This window comes from Impatiens glandulifera, chromosome 1 (assembly GCF_907164915.1).
Source record: "Impatiens glandulifera chromosome 1, dImpGla2.1, whole genome shotgun sequence".
NCBI lineage: Eukaryota > Viridiplantae > Streptophyta > Magnoliopsida > Ericales > Balsaminaceae > Impatiens > Impatiens glandulifera.
The window spans coordinates 80,415,195-80,432,901 of NC_061862.1; the positions used below are offsets into that span (position 1 = coordinate 80,415,195).

The 17,707-nt window shown below is 32.5% G+C and overlaps 2 protein-coding genes across 2 annotated transcripts; both read left to right on the forward strand.

The window, feature by feature from the left end:
* The first annotated feature begins 522 nt into the window (after positions 1–522).
* On the forward strand, positions 523–10,879 carry LOC124919072 (K(+) efflux antiporter 3, chloroplastic). Its single transcript, XM_047459211.1, has 19 exons — positions 523–753; positions 1,070–1,423; positions 1,994–2,095; positions 2,346–2,426; positions 2,887–2,988; positions 3,793–3,870; positions 6,614–6,682; positions 6,850–6,900; positions 7,770–7,880; positions 8,040–8,141; positions 8,241–8,375; positions 8,510–8,691; positions 8,786–8,921; positions 9,276–9,347; positions 9,430–9,531; positions 9,629–9,790; positions 10,017–10,106; positions 10,199–10,360; positions 10,469–10,879. Exons 1-19 carry the CDS (start codon positions 718–720, stop codon positions 10,700–10,702), a joined length of 2,361 nt encoding a protein of 786 aa, XP_047315167.1. The 5' UTR covers positions 523–717; the 3' UTR covers positions 10,703–10,879.
* Positions 10,880–13,380: 2,501 nt separating this feature from the next.
* LOC124921799 (probable sphingolipid transporter spinster homolog 2) lies at positions 13,381–16,982 on the forward strand. Its single transcript, XM_047462499.1, has 16 exons — positions 13,381–13,564; positions 13,914–14,048; positions 14,161–14,262; positions 14,337–14,441; positions 14,573–14,648; positions 14,865–14,939; positions 15,083–15,185; positions 15,291–15,350; positions 15,457–15,499; positions 15,578–15,675; positions 15,759–15,835; positions 15,915–16,028; positions 16,113–16,232; positions 16,319–16,447; positions 16,520–16,598; positions 16,679–16,982. Exons 1-16 carry the CDS (start codon positions 13,437–13,439, stop codon positions 16,783–16,785), a joined length of 1,551 nt encoding a protein of 516 aa, XP_047318455.1. The 5' UTR covers positions 13,381–13,436; the 3' UTR covers positions 16,786–16,982.
* The last annotated feature ends 725 nt before the right edge of the window (positions 16,983–17,707 follow it).

The following is a 17,707-nucleotide window of genomic DNA, read 5'->3' on the forward strand; positions in this document are numbered from 1 at the left end:
TAAAAATAAATAATATATATTATCTATATATTATATAAAAGATTTAATAATTATATAAATATAAAATTTAATAATATATATATATATAATATTATATATAAGCGATTTAATAATTATATATATATATAAATATAAAATATAAAATTATAGATAATATATATAAAAAAAAATTAAGTTTAAGCAAAAAAATTTAGAGAAAGACATTGGTTGGTGATACCTTTATAAAAGTTAAAAGGGTGTTTTGTTTCAAAAATTAATTTAAAGGTCAAAAGTGAGTGATCGAAGTAATTAAAGAGTCTCAAAGTAATTTATTCTTAAATAAATATAATTAATTCGATTTAATATTTTTGTAAAACTTGTAAAAAAAACAACCACAAATTGCAGGCGGGGAGAGGATCCACGAGAAAAGGAAATAGTGGAAAGAGAAGCTTTAGTACTGTTATCTGTAATCTTCCACGTTGGCAAATTCGTCGGCTTTTGTCTTCACCATCGGCCACCATTGGACTTAAGAATACCTCGAAACCTCACAGACCACAGAACAAATGTCCGCAAGAATCTCTCTCCATTTTTTCCTCTTTCTCTCTCCTCCTCTCTCCCACTCACACGCAAACACAAAAATCACACTTCTTGACCACACAGTTTTCCGTCTTCTACAGTTTCCAACACTTAATTTATTAAGAAATTCAGAACGTTATACTATTTTCTAGTGTTATCAGCATGCTGGGTTCGATTGCTTTCCATCACAGCCATAAGGTAATTTCTTTATTTTCTTCTAAGCAAATTAGATGTTGAACTGATTTCCTATCGTCTAGAGTGCAAGATGGTCTCTTTTTGTAGCAAGAATTATGGGAAAAGAGAATAAAATAAGGGGGAAAAAACTGATTTCATAATAAGGGAAAATAAAGATTGGAACTGATTTCATGGCTCAGATGTCATGATGATTTCAGTGCTCTTTTAAGCAGTTTTATCTTGTCCTTATGCATGTTCAAGCATGTCATAGGTGTTCTTTGATCTATAGGAGTTACAGACATGTTCTCAGTTACAGTTTTTGACATGGTATCACTTTCAGGGATATCACATTATCAAACAAAGAAGTGGAACCAGAGCTGATTTGTGCCCCAAAAGACGAATTCCCTATGCAATCTTTACAGAGAGATTTCACGTACCATCTTTATCCACAGGTCACCATTTTACTTCCATTACAAATGCCTCCAATAGCAGACTTTTTCCATTATCGACAACTGGCAGAGGGATGATGTACTCCAATCATGGCTTTGTTCGGAGGCACAGTTACAAGACACGTGCCACACTCGATGTTGCTAGTGCTATAGATGTTATCAATGACTTAGGATTGGATACTCTGACATTCTTGGTTGTTACGGTTATGGTTGTTCCTGCATTCACAAGAATCAAATCTAGCCCTGTAAGACATTTTGCTTATAACTTTTAATAGTTTGGACCTTACTTGTGCTTCGCATGCCTGATTTACATTGAACACATGGGTCATATGAAACAACATAATATGCAAATCAAAGGTAGAAGGTGAATGTGTTTTTCTTTTCTTCCTGAAACTGATTTATATTCTTCTTCGATAGAAGACATGTTGTTTATTCTGTTTTGGTTTATCATATGATTTATTTATGAGATTAGCATCTACTTTTATGATGGTGATTGCCGAGGTGTCTTTGATTATAACCAAAGGAAGAAAGTGTCAGCATATTTTAAAATAGGCTTCCCAAGAAAGAATTGTTGATTAATTTTTTTGGGTGAAGAACATGTTTATTTTAATATCTAGAAATACAAAGAAAAGTTGCCTGAATTTGCAAGCAACTGCATTATTCATTCTGGTCTCATTATAACTATGATCAGTTCTCAATCACTTTATGAATGTTTGACCAGTAATTCTGTGGCTGGAAGAGTATTATATTGGTTTTGTATGTTTTGTTGCGAAGCAATGCATTATTATTTTCTTATGTCTTAATAATATTCTCAGATTCTTGGATTCTTCTCTGCGGGCGTGATCCTAAATCAATTTGGTCTGATCAGGAATCTTACAGATGTTAAGATTCTGTCTGAATGGGGAATCCTCTTCTTGGTAAGACTTGATGTGGTTCTTCATTATATTCTAGTTAATGGAAATGCATAGCTTTTCTGTTTTTGGTCAAATCCTGGTATGCACTATGTGAACTCGCTGATGCATCCACTAATTTGTTGTGTCAATATCAGGCACTAGGTGAGATATTGTGTTAAACTATGTTTGTGACATTTTAACTGCTAATAAATTAAGTAGAGATATATTTGGTTAAGGTGTTTGAGACCTCACATTATTTTTCTTTTGAATGCAGCTTTTTGAGATGGGTTTAGAGCTCTCTCTTGATCGCTTAAAAGCTCTAGCCAAGTTTGCTTTTGGTATGGGATTAACTCAGGTAAAATTTTCAGGTATAAACCTCTATGTTGTTATTTCCCATGTAATTAATTACCTTGATCTTTAATCTACTCCTTTTAGATACATCTAACAATTTATAGTAGCTGGAAAAATCCTTATTATGTTGTTGTGTATGACCTAAAATATTAGGAAAAATGCATATTTCACCAAGCTAATTGGTCTTCCGAAGTCAGCCATAATGTATATCCCATTCTATCAATCATGCAACCTGTTGTGATTTAGGCTAGGATATGGTAACATGGCATCAAATTAAATAGCTGTAGAACTAGTGTATCTTTTGCAATAAATTACCTCAACTTTTCTGTTTCTTATCTGGCTTTAGGTCAACAGATTGGTTTGTGGAGGAAATGGCAACATAGGAATAAATTAACAGCTGGGAAAATATTGTATATTGATTTTGTGATGAACCGCCTCAATTTGGATTTCATTATTGGTTGTAGGTCATATTATCTACGCTTGCATTTACTGCATTCGAGCTTCCTCCTAATGATGCCATCGGTACAAGAATTCTGGAGTTCCTTTTTCACTCAAGGTCTGATTTGGTGAGTTATCATGTCATACAATTCATTAGACAAATTGCAAGTCATAACTTCCTTAGTAGATCATACATTAATAGCCATTCTCAGGTGCTGCAACAAACATATTTGTTTTTCTTTGGGTTGATTCTTGTGTTCACAAATTAAAAGTTTTTCTACATTTTCTGTTGTTGCTTCTAGTTACTTCTTGGATTCACCTTGGATTACAATTAATAAGAGAATATGTCTTAAGAAAAGTTGTAACTAAAAATACAGATTCCTGCAGGAAACTATGATGAATCGAGTCAGACACAGCAGGAAATCTTCGTTATACATATTGGATTATGTTCTTGAATTATTAGCTAAACAAAAGACCATGTTCTTGAACAAAACTTAATTAGTAGAGTTTCTTAAGCATTGAATGGTGCAAAATGCTGGCGCCCAGGGCTTCTTCTTTTTATTTATTTTTTAAATCTTTTTGCATATCTACATATACATGCCTAACTTCTTGGAAAGTGATAAAATCTGCAAATGCTGGGTATCACATCCGCTAGTGTTTTACAAGCAAATGCAATTTTTCGCAGCCATGAGTCTTTGTGACAAACATCTTGTTTCTCGTTCTCTCTCTGAACTATAAATCTTGCATATGTTTCTGATAACATAATCTACAAATAGATTAAAACAATTACAAGATTTTTTAGAAAGTGAGAATCTTAAAAAAAATAGAACGCAAAACTAGAAATAATTGGTTTTACTGAATGCTCTAAAGTCTCTATCTTCTTACAGTCTTGATTACTGACCTGCTTCTTAATGTGTGATGGTTGAGGATAGGTGAATATAAGAAGTGTTGATGAGGCCATAGTAATTGGTGCTGCTCTTTCACTATCTTCTTCAGCTTTTGTTCTGCAGGTAGCTTTACTCAATGCATGCAATTTATTGCTTTGACCATCAGTGTTTATAATTCTGATTACTGATCTATAACTTGCAGCATGTGTGAACTATATAAATAGGATTTTTTTGTCCTTAACAAAACAAGCCAATCTTTAGGTATTTCTATTCGAGTATTTCTATAAACCGTGATGCATTAAAAAAATAGTAAATGTTTTTTTATTAAAAGAGCGCAAAATACGTAGAAACGTTACAAAGGAAAAAAAAGCAAAGAATAAAATATAAAAGAAAAAAACAACGTAGGAATTTTAAATGCCAATAAGATTGAAAATTTCTCAACCTGCTCAGGCCCCTTTTTTCGAATTGAAACGAACGCATATAGCATGAATCCTTTGAGACGATCATACCCATAATTTTTTCATTCGAAAACTCTTATATTTCTTTCTTTCCATATCGTCCACCACATTACGAGGGGAATTGATTTCCAGTTGTTCGCAATGTTGTTGCTATAGCTCCAGTTAATCCATTTGACCCAAAAGGCAGCTACATTTGTTGGTTTATCTCATTGAAAATGAAAGAGGTTCTGCAAAAGAGTCCACATGCTTTTCACTCTTCAAACAAATGTTGCACATGCTAGTCAAATTAAATCCCTTCTTTTTAAGTATGTTAGATGTTAAAACTCCTTCGTTGATAGCTTCCCAACCAAATAACGAGATTCTTAATAGAATTTTTGATTTCCACACTTATTTCCACGGAAACCGGGATGGAGTCATTAGGAGGGACACATAGTAAATGTAGTCTTAAAATTGGGAGAGCCGATTAAAGAAAACTTGTCGTCGGTCAGAACATCCACGAGAAAGAGTCCACATGCTTTTCACTCTTCAAACAAATGTTGCACATGCTAGTCAAATTAAATCCCTTCTTTTTAAGTATGTTAGATGTTAAAACTCCTTCGTTGATAGCTTCCCAACCAAATAACGAGATTCTTAATAGAATTTTTTATTTCCACACTTATTTCCACGGAAACCGGGATGGAGTCATTAGGAGGGACACATAGTAAATGTAGTCTTAAAATTGGGAGAGCCGGTTAGAGAAAACGTCGTCGGTCAGAACATCCACGAGAAAAGTATGTCTCCTCTCCTCTTCAATGGAGAGTCGTCTATTTAAGGGGGTTCTCCAAACAATTTGATTAGATGTGAGACGAAAACAGTCTGTCACTTTAGCCTCTTTCTTACTAGAGATCTAAAAAAGGTCCTGAAAGAAGTCTGACAATTTTCCGCTAGGGTGACACAGATCATCCCAAAAATTGATTTTCTTACCATTGCCTATCGTGAAAATGAGTAGAGGGTGAAACTTCTCCCATGTTTTAGTATTATGACCCCAAAGGCTTTTATCGTAAATTTTCTCCTAGAGAGACATTCATTCGTTATCTCGATGTCCGTACTGGGCGATGATTGCTTTCTTCCGGAGGCTTGCATTGTCGTTGAGAAACCTCCACCACCATTTAAAGAGGAGCGGAGTGTTGAAAAGGGAAAATTCTTTGATTCTGAGTTCGTCGTCAACAACGTCAAGCTTCGTTGTGTCCCATCTCACAATGTGAGTGGTTTTAGAAGAGTTGGAGTTGCCCCAAAAGAAATTTCTTATGATTGTGTCCATTCTGTTAGTCAGGGATAGGGAAGAGGGACATAGTGAACGTTGGGATTGTTGCGAGAAAGTATTGATGGGGACTAACCAACCTTTAGAGAGAAGTTTTTTTTTCCAAAGAGCTAGCCTAGTCCCCATTTTCTCGATGATATGATTCCAAATCTCTCCTTGCAACTGAATTTGGGGCCGAGATACTTCGATGGGAAAGAACTAATTCTAAACCCTAGGATGTTGGCCAATGACTGAGTGTTAGGATCATTACCGATGAAAAAGTTCCGACTTTTTTCTTTTAATCTTCAACCCTGAGCACGCCTAAAATAAATTAGAATCTTCCGAAGAGAATGAATATTTTCCGTTGCAGGCTTAGTAAGAAAAAAAAAATGTAGTAATTTTTTTAATTGGGTTATATTGGGAAAAATCTTTTTGAGTTGCAACTTCTTGATCTTCAGTTTAGCTTCTTCTGTGCTTGTTCCACTTTCTTCTTCTATTTTTCCAGGAATGATATGAAAAGAAGTATAGAGACTATATATGAAAGTAAAGAGACTCATATCTCAATCTATGAGATTCACATGATATACTTTTCCCTTCATATGAAAATCATGAATCTCTTAACTACTCTCTATGAAGAATGGGTACATCAAATTTCTGTTACTTAACATTTTAGATACACACAAAAAAAATGTAGTACATATGTGAGATGTCCAACTCTCTTAGTTGCTTAATATTCTTTGGCACATGCAGGGATACACATGTCCATTATTAGTCATGTCTATTGTCTAGTATATAATTTTTTTTAGAGAAGAAACAGTTAGAATTTTTATTTATTAAAGAATTGGGAAAAATTGTCCCCAACATATTTACTATTTTAATATTCCTCAATTACTCTCTTCATTTAAAGGCCAATCTCCGGCAACAATTTTAGTGGCTGATTCTGCATGTTTATTTTTCATTTTATAAACAGAGATAAGATTTGCATGGATTATTACCATGCACTTTTTCTCAAACAAAAAAAGAGAGAAAGAAAGAATCATGTGTATATTCTATGTGGATTCATTCCTGTGTACATCCTTACTATTACTTAATATTTCTCTTGCTCTAAATTTACCTTGAGAAATCATAGCTTCTTGCAGAAAGGGGTGAGCTACCCACTAGATTTGGCTCAGCGACATTGGGAATACTTTTGCTACAGGTTCTTCCTGATTCTTAAGTACCAGAAAACATGATTATTTTGTTTGTCCATTGTTTTTGTTATTGTCTTCTGCTTCTTACTGTTGTCTCGGTTTGGATGGTATAATCATGCAAACTGCTTCAAGAGTACAATCTCAATGACTTTGAATCCCTGCTGCTTGTTTACAGGATATAGCAGTTGTCCCTCTGTTAGTCGTACTCCCTGTTCTGGAGAGTCAGGTATTTTGAGAATAGGGCATGTTTCTGATGTTTGTATACATTATCATATATTTCTTTTAGATTCTCGGCATGTTAATGATCAGATTTCTCCTTTTCAGTTCTTAGAATGTGTTTGTATTGATTGCTTCTACCTCTTATTCAAGAATGACCTTTAAGTTATCCATTTTCTTTTGCAAATTATCACAAATTTTTCCTTCCTTTCTGGCCGCTTTATCCAACTTGATCACAGAGATTGGTCAGAGCAATACAAAACTAATAATTGAAAATTGATCACCTGTGGATCAGAGTTTGTCATAACTGCATGATGTCCCTTAATCCAAGTTTGGTTTCTTGATTTCTTTGAGCAGTTTCTCTGACAATTATACTTGAAAAATCTATTCAATATGAAGCGGTAATTGTCTGCATTGATCATAAACACAATTAAAGATATTTTTTAATTGAATGAACTGTTACCTGTATGATATTAATGCCCAGATTGCAGTATGCTTGAAACATCTCTAACTAAATATTTATGGTTCACTTATCTAATAATCATTCTTAGTTAAGACAATTCAATGTAGTATGCCTTTCAGTCTTGAAGACATATCTTGATCTCTATGCCCTTTTATCCTACTACAGTAGCTGAGATGGAACAACAATGTTTCCTTTGTATCTATTACCCTTATTTAAAACTGATTAAGCCATCAAATCTCTGTACGAGAAATATCAAGTGTATCTGCATTAAGGCATGATGGTTGCAGAATCAATAATTCCTTTTAATAGCCATGGGATTGGGATGTATGTTTAATTACTAAGACTATGTTGCGTTAACCTTTGAATAAGAAATTACAAAGTGATCTTGATTTTCTTTCCCTATCTTTTTCTTGCAGAGTTTGGAGGGGAGTATTTTGCCGACACTTGCTAAAGAAAGTTTGAAGGCATTAGGTGGGCTAGGTCTACTTTCTTTTGGAGGAAAATATATACTCAGGAGAGTTTTTGAGGTACGCCTATTCTAATTTAAAATTGATAACTAAGTTCCTATATGGTTCATATTTATATGTTATTTTTGTAAATTTTGAACATATTCACGTTCACACCTCTTGAAATGAAAGTGGACTTTTTTTCACAAATATAAAAGATTTATATGTTATTTATTTCAGGTTGTTGCTGAAACGAGGAGCTCAGAAGCATTTGTTGCTCTCTGTTTATTGACTGTTGCTGGGACTTCCCTTATAACTCAGAAGTTGGGCTTCAGTGATACGGTTTGAAACAACTCAAACCTCAATGCAATATTTTGCAAAACTACTACTAATGCAATTTGGTTATTCATTGCGGACATGGGACATGGATGCAATATGCAGCTTGGAGCTTTTCTGGCTGGAGCGTTATTAGCAGAAACAAATTTCCGGACCCAAATAGAAGCTGATATAAGGCCATTTAGAGGCTTGCTTCTTGGACTATTTTTTGTTACTACTGGCACCTCTATCGACACACAGGTAATATTTCTTTCAATCTCATTCAGTTTCCATTTAATCATGGGTTGTACATTTTTATTTCAATTTTTCCTTCACTACTTTTACTATTGGCAGATTATGCTTACCGTCATGCATTTATCTATTAACCTTTGCAGCTTCTTATACGAGAATGGCCGAACGTATTATCCCTCTTGGCTGGTTTAATTGTCATCAAGACCTTAATTATAACAGCTCTTGGTCCCCGGGTTGGATTAACTTTGCGAGAGAGTGTAAGAATTGGTTTACTTCTATCCCAAGGAGGGGAATTTGCATTTGTTGTTTTCTCCTTAGCAAACCAGTAAGTTCGAGTTCAAGTTCAAGTTCTAATTCAATGCTGTGAGAATGAATGTATATTCTGTCTATTATTTCTTACTGACTGTTTTTCCATATAGGCTTGGAGTGCTACCACTAGAATTGAACAAATTGCTCATAATTGTTGTGGTGTTGTCAATGGCACTAACCCCATTGCTTAATGAGGTTGGAAGGAAGGCTTCTGATTTCATTGGTGAAAAGCTTGATGAAGAGGATGTAAGTTATGTTCTCTTGATTGCTGTTTCCCGCTTTTCCTTGCATACGTGAAGGAAATGGGAGTGTATTTTACAGTCTACTGTTTTACTACTTAAGTATAATGCTGGAGATTGTAGAAACCTCAATAATATTTTTATGTATCAAACTCGTGCCACAAAAGTAATCTTAATGGATAGTTTTCAAGCTTCTTTGATGCAGTTGTCTTTTTTTTTTTTAATTTGACATGACCCATTTTTTGGACAATTTGATTTAAAATGGATTATTTGTAACATGTATAATATGAGGATAACTCCCATTAACTTCATTTAATTGGTTTAGATGTATTAAAGCAGTAAAGATACTGAATTGTAACAGAATACTGCTGAAATGGTGAACTTTGAAGCCACTGAGCCTGTTGTCATCCTTGGATTTGGTCAAATGGGCCAGGTAGAGAAATTAGTCTACAAAGAAATAACTAAATCTAGTGAAATGTGTATTCATCATGCTTTTTGGTCTTGCTTATGTGAAGGTTCTAGCCAAGTTTCTTTCAATGCCATTGCTTCCTGGAGTTGAAGGTTATTTTACGGGATGGCCTTATGTGGCTTTTGATCTTGATCCTTCAGTTGTGAAGGTGAGTTTTATTCTAAGCTTCAAATCCTTGTTTCTGTTTTTGTCCAAATAGGAGGAATAAATTATAGTGTTATAATATTTGACATTGTGATCTATAGGCATCAAGAGCCCTTGGCTTTCCTATCCTGTATGGTGATGCATCTCGACCTGCAGTTCTTCAGTCTGCTGGTATTTCTTTACCAAAAGCATTCATGGTCATGTACACTGGAAGGAAAGGAACAGTTGAAGCTGTGAAAAGGATCCGGCTTGCATTTCCTGGGGTATATTCACTTTACCTCTCTAATGAAAAGTAGCAATAGTGGTTGAAAGGTTTCATCTTCTAGGCTACCTTTCGGTAATTTAATACATCAGTACTTTTGTTTTTCTTTAATAGGTCAATAAGTGTTGTCTCTTTTTAGTTTGAGGTTATTTGAATAAAAAGACACTAAGTGTATAAATATATAAGAATAATGTGATTGATAAATAGATTGTGAGTTATTTTGACAGACACCCATATATGCGAGAGCTCAAGATCTTTCACATCTTTTAGAGCTGAAGAAAGCAGGTGCAACAGATGCTATTCTTGAAAATGCGGAGGTATTAATTGTTGAAGAAGCTATATATATTCCTCATTGGTCTTGTTGCAATTTTGACTCTTGACTTAAGCTATATATATTGGATTCCCTCAGACTAGTCTGCAGCTAGGATCGAAGCTGTTGAAGGGTCTTGGTGTGATGTCGGATAATGTGAATTTTCTTAGTCAGCTTCTGCGAGACTCCATGGAATTACAAGCTCAGGAAGCCCTGGACAGAACGGAAGGCCAAGAAATTGATGCAGTGAAGCCACTCCAGGTATTATTCATCATATGGGCTAATTAATTAACCTGACATACATAAGTTTAATTTTGATGATGATTGGTTCACTAAACTTGGGTGGGTGGGTGGGTGGGGGGATATAAGGTAAGGGTTGCAGATTCGATTGGAACAAAACTAGCCGCATCATCTGTGTCGGCTGAGAACACGTCTCTGAGATTAGGAAGCAGCAGCAGCTCAATAGAAGCATATCGTTTATTGGTTAGTTCGGAAGATGAAGAAGAAAAGTTGGTGAATGATGAAGAAGAAATGGAGGATTTAGATGGCAGAGGTGTTTCATATTGTGAATTGGATAACACCAACAGTTACCCGAAGATTTGATCTTCATCAATGAATGAAGAGAAAAGAAGAGAAGAGACAATTTGAAATGTCCAGTTTTATTTCATTTTCTATTTCTTCTTTTTCCCATCCATATATATCATGTATATTCTATATAGCCATTTTTTCTTAAAAAGTATTAATTTAGAATTAAAGATATTGATTTTATTTATGCATTTTTATATTTGATATATATATATATATATATATATATATATATATATATATATATTTTAGAGATTTATTTTCTTACTAGAAAAATTTTCTTCTGAATTTTCTTATTTGAGTTGGTATTTAGTTTTATTTGGTTTTATATCTGGTTTATTTGGATTTAATTTTTGTCTTGGACTTTTGTAATTCGAATAATACTTGCAGTCGATACTCGCTGATGGTTGGTCCTTTAACGAGTCTGTGTGTCATTTCTTTTTTCTAAATAAGGAAAAAATAATGTGAAATTTTTAAATGCCAATAAAATTAAAAAAAATTATCCCGAATTTGGGGATTGAAGCAACGTGTGTAACATTAATCATTTGAGACTATTGTATCCATAATTTATTTCTTTCGAAAATTCTTCTACTTATTTCTTTCCAGATCGTCTATCACATGCTGGGGGAATTGATTTCTAGTCTTCGCGATATTGTTGCTAGAACTTCATTCAATTCATTTGACTTAGAAGTCGACGATATATGTTGGTGTATTCCATTGAAATGAAGGACATCCCCGCCATTGGATAGATTTTAAGACTCACGGATAACTTCGGGGTTATTTAGTTGTTGTTTCATCCCAACATTTAATTCTCATGGGATTCGACATCTTCGTTGGTTTATCAGTCAACACATTGACATCCTGTAATTGGATGAAGCTTACGAGTTTCTGAAGCTTAAAGAATATTTCATCAACATTTCACATCTCAATTGTCTCCAACCTCAAGTTGTTCAAACATTTTTTATTTTGAGTTTGAGAATGGATGTTAGAATATAAGATAATATATATGTAAGATATTATCACAATATTATAAATTGTGATAATATTATTAGAATATAAAATAATATATTATAATAATATAATAAATTGTGATAATATCATTATTATTTTATATTATTAGATTAGTTTTCCTATAAGTTTAATCTAATGTTTATATAATAGACATAACTTATGTAACATAAATACATAAATCTAATTCAATATAATCTTTTTCTCTAAATTTTTAAAAATAAAATAAAAAATAAATAACCATTAAAGAAGGAATTTTATATGTTCCACCCACTTTTCTCATTTCTTTTTCAAATTACATACATTTTTATTCTATTTTATAAATTGCCTATATTTATCTCCTAAAATAATTTAAATATTATACATTAAATAGAGTATATATTATATAAATATTAAAATTAAATATATTTTAAGTTTGTCTTTTTTTTAATACAGAAAACTATAATAACATTTCAGCTTTTTTTTTTTTTATATTATAGTTTATTAAATAAGAGAATTCAAATAAGATATGCATTTTATTTTAATAAATTTTCTAAGTTATATATTTTATTTTAACGTTTATATAATATATTATTTTAATAAAAATATAAGATATGCATTTTATTTTAATAAATTTTCTAAGTTATATATTTTATTTTAACGTTTATATAATATATTATTTTAATAAAAATATATATTTTAATTTAATAAATCTGACATCTCTTATAATAGATTTTATTTTTATTTAATATATTTATGAAATATATTTTATTTAAATGTATATAATATATTGTTTTGATAAAATATATTTTTTATTTTAATAAATTTTGCAATAAGTTTAATATATTGGTAATGCATTTAATTTTAATTTTGTTTTAATATTTATATAATATGTTTTATTATAATATATAATTTTTAAGTTAATTTTTATTTTAATTATTTAATTTATAAGAGAAGTTTAACTTAGTCAAATTTATAAAATTAAAATACATATTTTATATGACTTTTTTATTTAATAATTTTATAAAATAATTTATTTTAATGTAATTATTTAAGTTAATTTTTATTTTATTTTAATTATTTAGAGGAAAAAATGTGGAAGTTTGACGAAATGACCCTAAAAGGGTTAAATGGGCCGGTGAAAGCACATAAATTAAATTGCTTGTCAGTGACCACTTAATTTTTTTTTAATGAAAATACCTAATTTTTGTAACGCGAAGGGAAGACAGGTGAAATTACCCCGTGGCATAACACGAAGGGCATGATCGTCACGCGAAGGTCACGATAATTTCGGACTTTTCACATGTTTTTACTCGCGAGACTATACTGCTATTTTGGGCAACGATAATTTCATCAAAATATTTTTAAAATATTTTAAAATAGTCATCTGTCTAACTAATGCATTTAAGAGATTTTTTTAGGGGCATTTTCAAATTTCCCAAAAAAATATGGGTAGTTATTTGAGTGGAGACTCATAAATTCATTATGGATTGGAGATTAAAAAAATAAAAAAGGTGAATAATTTGAAAGAGTCAATAAAAAAAAGTAGGTAAAAGAGCTATAAATATAATAATATTATAGGGTTTAATAATTAATTAAATAAGCTTAAGAAATGAGAATAAAAATGAAAAGAATAATAATTTTCACACGCTACTATTAAGTTAGTTATTTGGAAAATCCTTGTAATATTAACAAGTTTCCTTCTTCCCATTAGAGATCAGTCTCATTCATTCTTCTTCGATTTGTTTTCTTTGTTTACGTACTAATGAGGAACGAAGAACAATCAATAAGTTCAGTACCGGAGGAAGAAGCAGCTGCCCGCCCTCCCACCGCAGTTCCAATTGATTTCACGGCGACAAATCATCTGAATCCTTCCTGGTTCACTCCCAAAAAGTGTGTTATCTTTCTCATATTCAATTTCAGATTTTGGGTGTTTTGTTTTCTCAATCATGGTATAATTCTTTTGCATTTAGAATAATATATGTCCGTAGCTCTATGACCCACTTGAGTATCTCTGTTTTTGTATAAATCCATACTCTTGTTGTAATTGAAAATTAATTAACTTACTCACCCAATTGAATTAATTTATGGGATATCTAAAAATGAGTAACTTTTGCCTATTATGAACTTGAAATCATAAATTCGAGTTTCAGGAAGAAACAGTTAATAATATATATGTGATTGCATGTGCGGGCTTAACGTTTAATTTGCTGATTATCTATCTCCTTTTTGGCATGCCCAGGTTACTGGTAATCTTTTGCGTGATTAACTTGTTAAATTATGTGGATCGAGGGGCAATAGGAAGTAATGGTGTAAATGGCAATAAGAGAATTTGCACAAAAAGTACTGGTATATGCACACCTGGAACTGGAATTCAGTAAGATTAATTATATCTCTGATACAAAATAAAAGTTTTTTACTTTGGAACCTGTAATTAGAAATGAAGTTTCTTACTCAGTTGAATTGTTACACTTGTTGTTGTATAAAAGGGGTGATTTTAAGTTGAACAACTTTGAAGATGGTATTTTATCTTCTGCCTTCATGGTTGGACTTTTGGTGGCATCTCCAGTTTTTGCATCCTTCGCAAAAAGGTAAGGAACTATTCGTGCAGATAATTATAGGCATTCTTGTTGGTAACTGAATAAGTTTTTCTTTTATTATGTAGTGTTAATCCATTCAGGCTAATTGGAGTGGGGCTATCTGTTTGGACAGTAGCCATAGCTGGTTGTGGTTTTTCATTTGATTTTTGGTCCATCATGATCTGCCGAATGTGGGTTATTTGTTTCATATTGTTAATTGAGATCTGTCAGCTTACTACTCTGTTGATAAATTCATCTGCATGATTTTTACTTTTATTTTGTTGCTAAAAAATGATTTCTATTCCATGACTTTCATTTTTAGGCTAGTTGGTGTTGGTGAAGCTTCTTTTATTAGTCTTGCTGCTCCATTCATTGATGATAATGCTCCTGCTGACAAGGTTTTTTCCTCTTTTTATTTCTATTTGGCTTCATATTTAACAGCTCTACACTCTAGACTCGCTATTTCATTTTCTGTAGAGATCTAAAATGAATATCGAGCTTGCAAATTTATGAAACATTCTTGTAGAGACCTTAAATTTAATCGTGATGCTAATAAAGATAAGCTCAACTCTATCTGATTATAATTTACTAACCTGATTGATAATCTTAACTAGAAAACAGCTTGGCTTGGAGTGTTTTATATGTGCATACCAGCTGGAGTTGCAGTAGGCTATGTATATGGAGGACTGGTAAGGATTAAAATTATACCTTATGTTATAGATTCTATTGGACCCTTTTCTATCAGATTCCTCATCCAGGTTAAAAGTCGTCCAGATTCAGAAAAAAAGTGTTTCCATATGTTGTTTTTCGTTCCATATCATTATTTTCCTAGATTGGAGAACATCTTGGTTGGCGTTATGCATTCTTTGGGGAGGCTATTGTAATGCTTCCATTTGCTGTACTGGGTTTTATTATGAAGCCTTTGCAGTTGAAAGGTGCATTCACTATAAGATAATTTCTTAACATGTGGTTTCCTTTTCATTCTTTTTTTCCCCTTGATCAGATTGTAATTTTTTCACTTTCTTGGTAATTGCTTAAAGGTTTTGCCTATGATAGACCAATGGTGCCATTAAGAGACATGTTGAAAGAAGTCACTAGAGGTGTAGAATTTTATGATAATTGTCCTCGAGAGGTCATTTCAATTTATTTGCATTTCGCACTCTTGACTAGATTTTGAAAATAAAATATATTTGGTTAAAAATACAGATGATGAGGCTGTTAAAGTTGGTGACACACCCATGTGGGAGAAGTATGTGTAACTTGTTTCTTTTTTGTCTTACTGGGAAAGACGTAGAATTCGAAACCTTGTTTTCTTATTCTATTACAGGTTCAAATGCAGTTGCATCAGTTCTTCTCAATTATCTGTGTTTCTGATAGACATGAAAGCGCTTTTGGTGGAAAAGGTTTTTGTTGTAAATGTTCTAGGTAACTGCTGTGAAGTTCTAGTCAGCCTAGTTTGATAATTTTTAAGTAGCTTACTATTTTTAATAAAATTCCTATATTTCCAGGTTACATAGCATATAATTTTGTGATAGGCGCATATTCATATTGGGGACCGAAAGCTGGATATAATATATATCACATGGTATGTTTTCTCAACAACTTTGTAGGAATGCATTTTCTTTAATACATGTGTTTTCTTATTTGGTTTTATATTTTTGCAGACCAATGCAGATTTGGTCTTTGGAGGGGTTACTGTTGTTACTGGAATACTGGGATCAGTGGCCGGGGGGTATATTTTAGATCACATGACATCAACAATTTCCAATGCTTTTAAGGTTTTTGTTTATAAATTTCCATGACTAGTTTTCTCTGAAATATTTGTGTTACAGTTGTTTCTCGTTTTTCCCTATCGATTGCAGCTCCTTTCTACAGCAACATTCTTAGGGGCAGTATTGTGTTTCTCTGCATTCTGTTTTAAGAGCTTGTATGTTTTTCTAGTTCTTTTTGCTATTGGAGAACTGCTAGTATTTGCCACTCAGGTAACTCCTCAGTTAAACAAACACCAGACGGTTTCTCATTCTGAACCAGATACAAGCTAGGTAGAAATGTTTTCTTGTCATTGTAGGGTCCTGTGAATTACATATGTCTACATTGTGTAAACCCGAGCTTAAGACCGATGTCAATGGCCATGTCTACAGTCGCCATTCACATATTCGGGGATGTGCCTTCCTCTCCACTATTTGGTGTTCTTCAGGTTGGTTTTGGTTTGATTTGAAAACCAGGGTTTATTCCATTTGATTTGATGCATGATATGTCAATTGTGCAGGATCATCTTAACAACTGGAGGAAGACTGCTCTAATATTAACCTCAATTTTGTTTCTAGCAGCTGCCATATGGTTCATAGGTAGTAAAATTAATGGCTTGTAACTTTATATTTTGATTGTGTCTAAAAGTTAATTATATTTTATGGATGAAACTTGGAAGGTATATTCCTTCACAGCGTGGATAGGTTCGATGAGGTGAATGAAGTCGACACTGAGACAACAACAGCAACTGAAAGATCAAACACAAGACAGTTGCTTGATGAATAGGAAATAATGGAATCTTCCCATTTGATGAATTAATGAATGTCATAAAAAAAAATCATTTATAATGAAACATTCAAAAAAAAAATTCCAAAAACTTGCCTCTAGGTATATGATATCATCATACCAATTATACTTCATTTTTATTCTTCCAAATGTCAATACATAGATCCAAATTTCAGTTGTATTTAATGCTTATTTTTGGCATTTGCCTATCTGAAATTTCATTGTAATTGAAATAAATAAAGGGAAGAATGTAAATTTTATCACTGAACTATAATGGAATATTCACGTATATCACTGAACTAATTTTTGTTCGCTCATACCACTAAAATTGAGATTAATATTCATCAATGTCACTACTCCACTAAACCTCTAACCCCGTTAAGTTTATTATATCCTGATAAATTCTATTCTGATAATGCATTCTTGTTGATAATATAAACTCTAATCATAGATTCATCTTTTTAAAATAGAACAATAATCCAGAAATATAGGAAGAGAAAGGAGAACAAACTCTAAAGAGATAAGGAAGAATATAGGAAGAGAACAAGAACAATAATCCATAAATAAGTCTTCAACAGAAAGAAGAAGATTTGTAAACTTCATTACCTGTCATCATTGTTCATTGTGAATTTTGTTTGAGACTGGTCGAAGTAAGAAGAAAAAGTTGAGGTCTAAGGCTCAGCTAAATGTCAAAGTTCTTCGTGGTAGGGTTCTGAAATCAAAATCTCATCTCACATTGCCCTCAATTCTCTCGCTAACTGCTAACTCGTCAGTCTCCCTTCGGTTCCTTTATTTGAGAAATCGAATCCTTTGAATAACAAGAATCAGAGAAGAAGAATTGTGGGTGGTTCCTTTATTTGAGAAATCGAATCCTTTGAATAACAAGAATAAGAGAAGAAGAATTGTGGGTTTAGTTAATTAG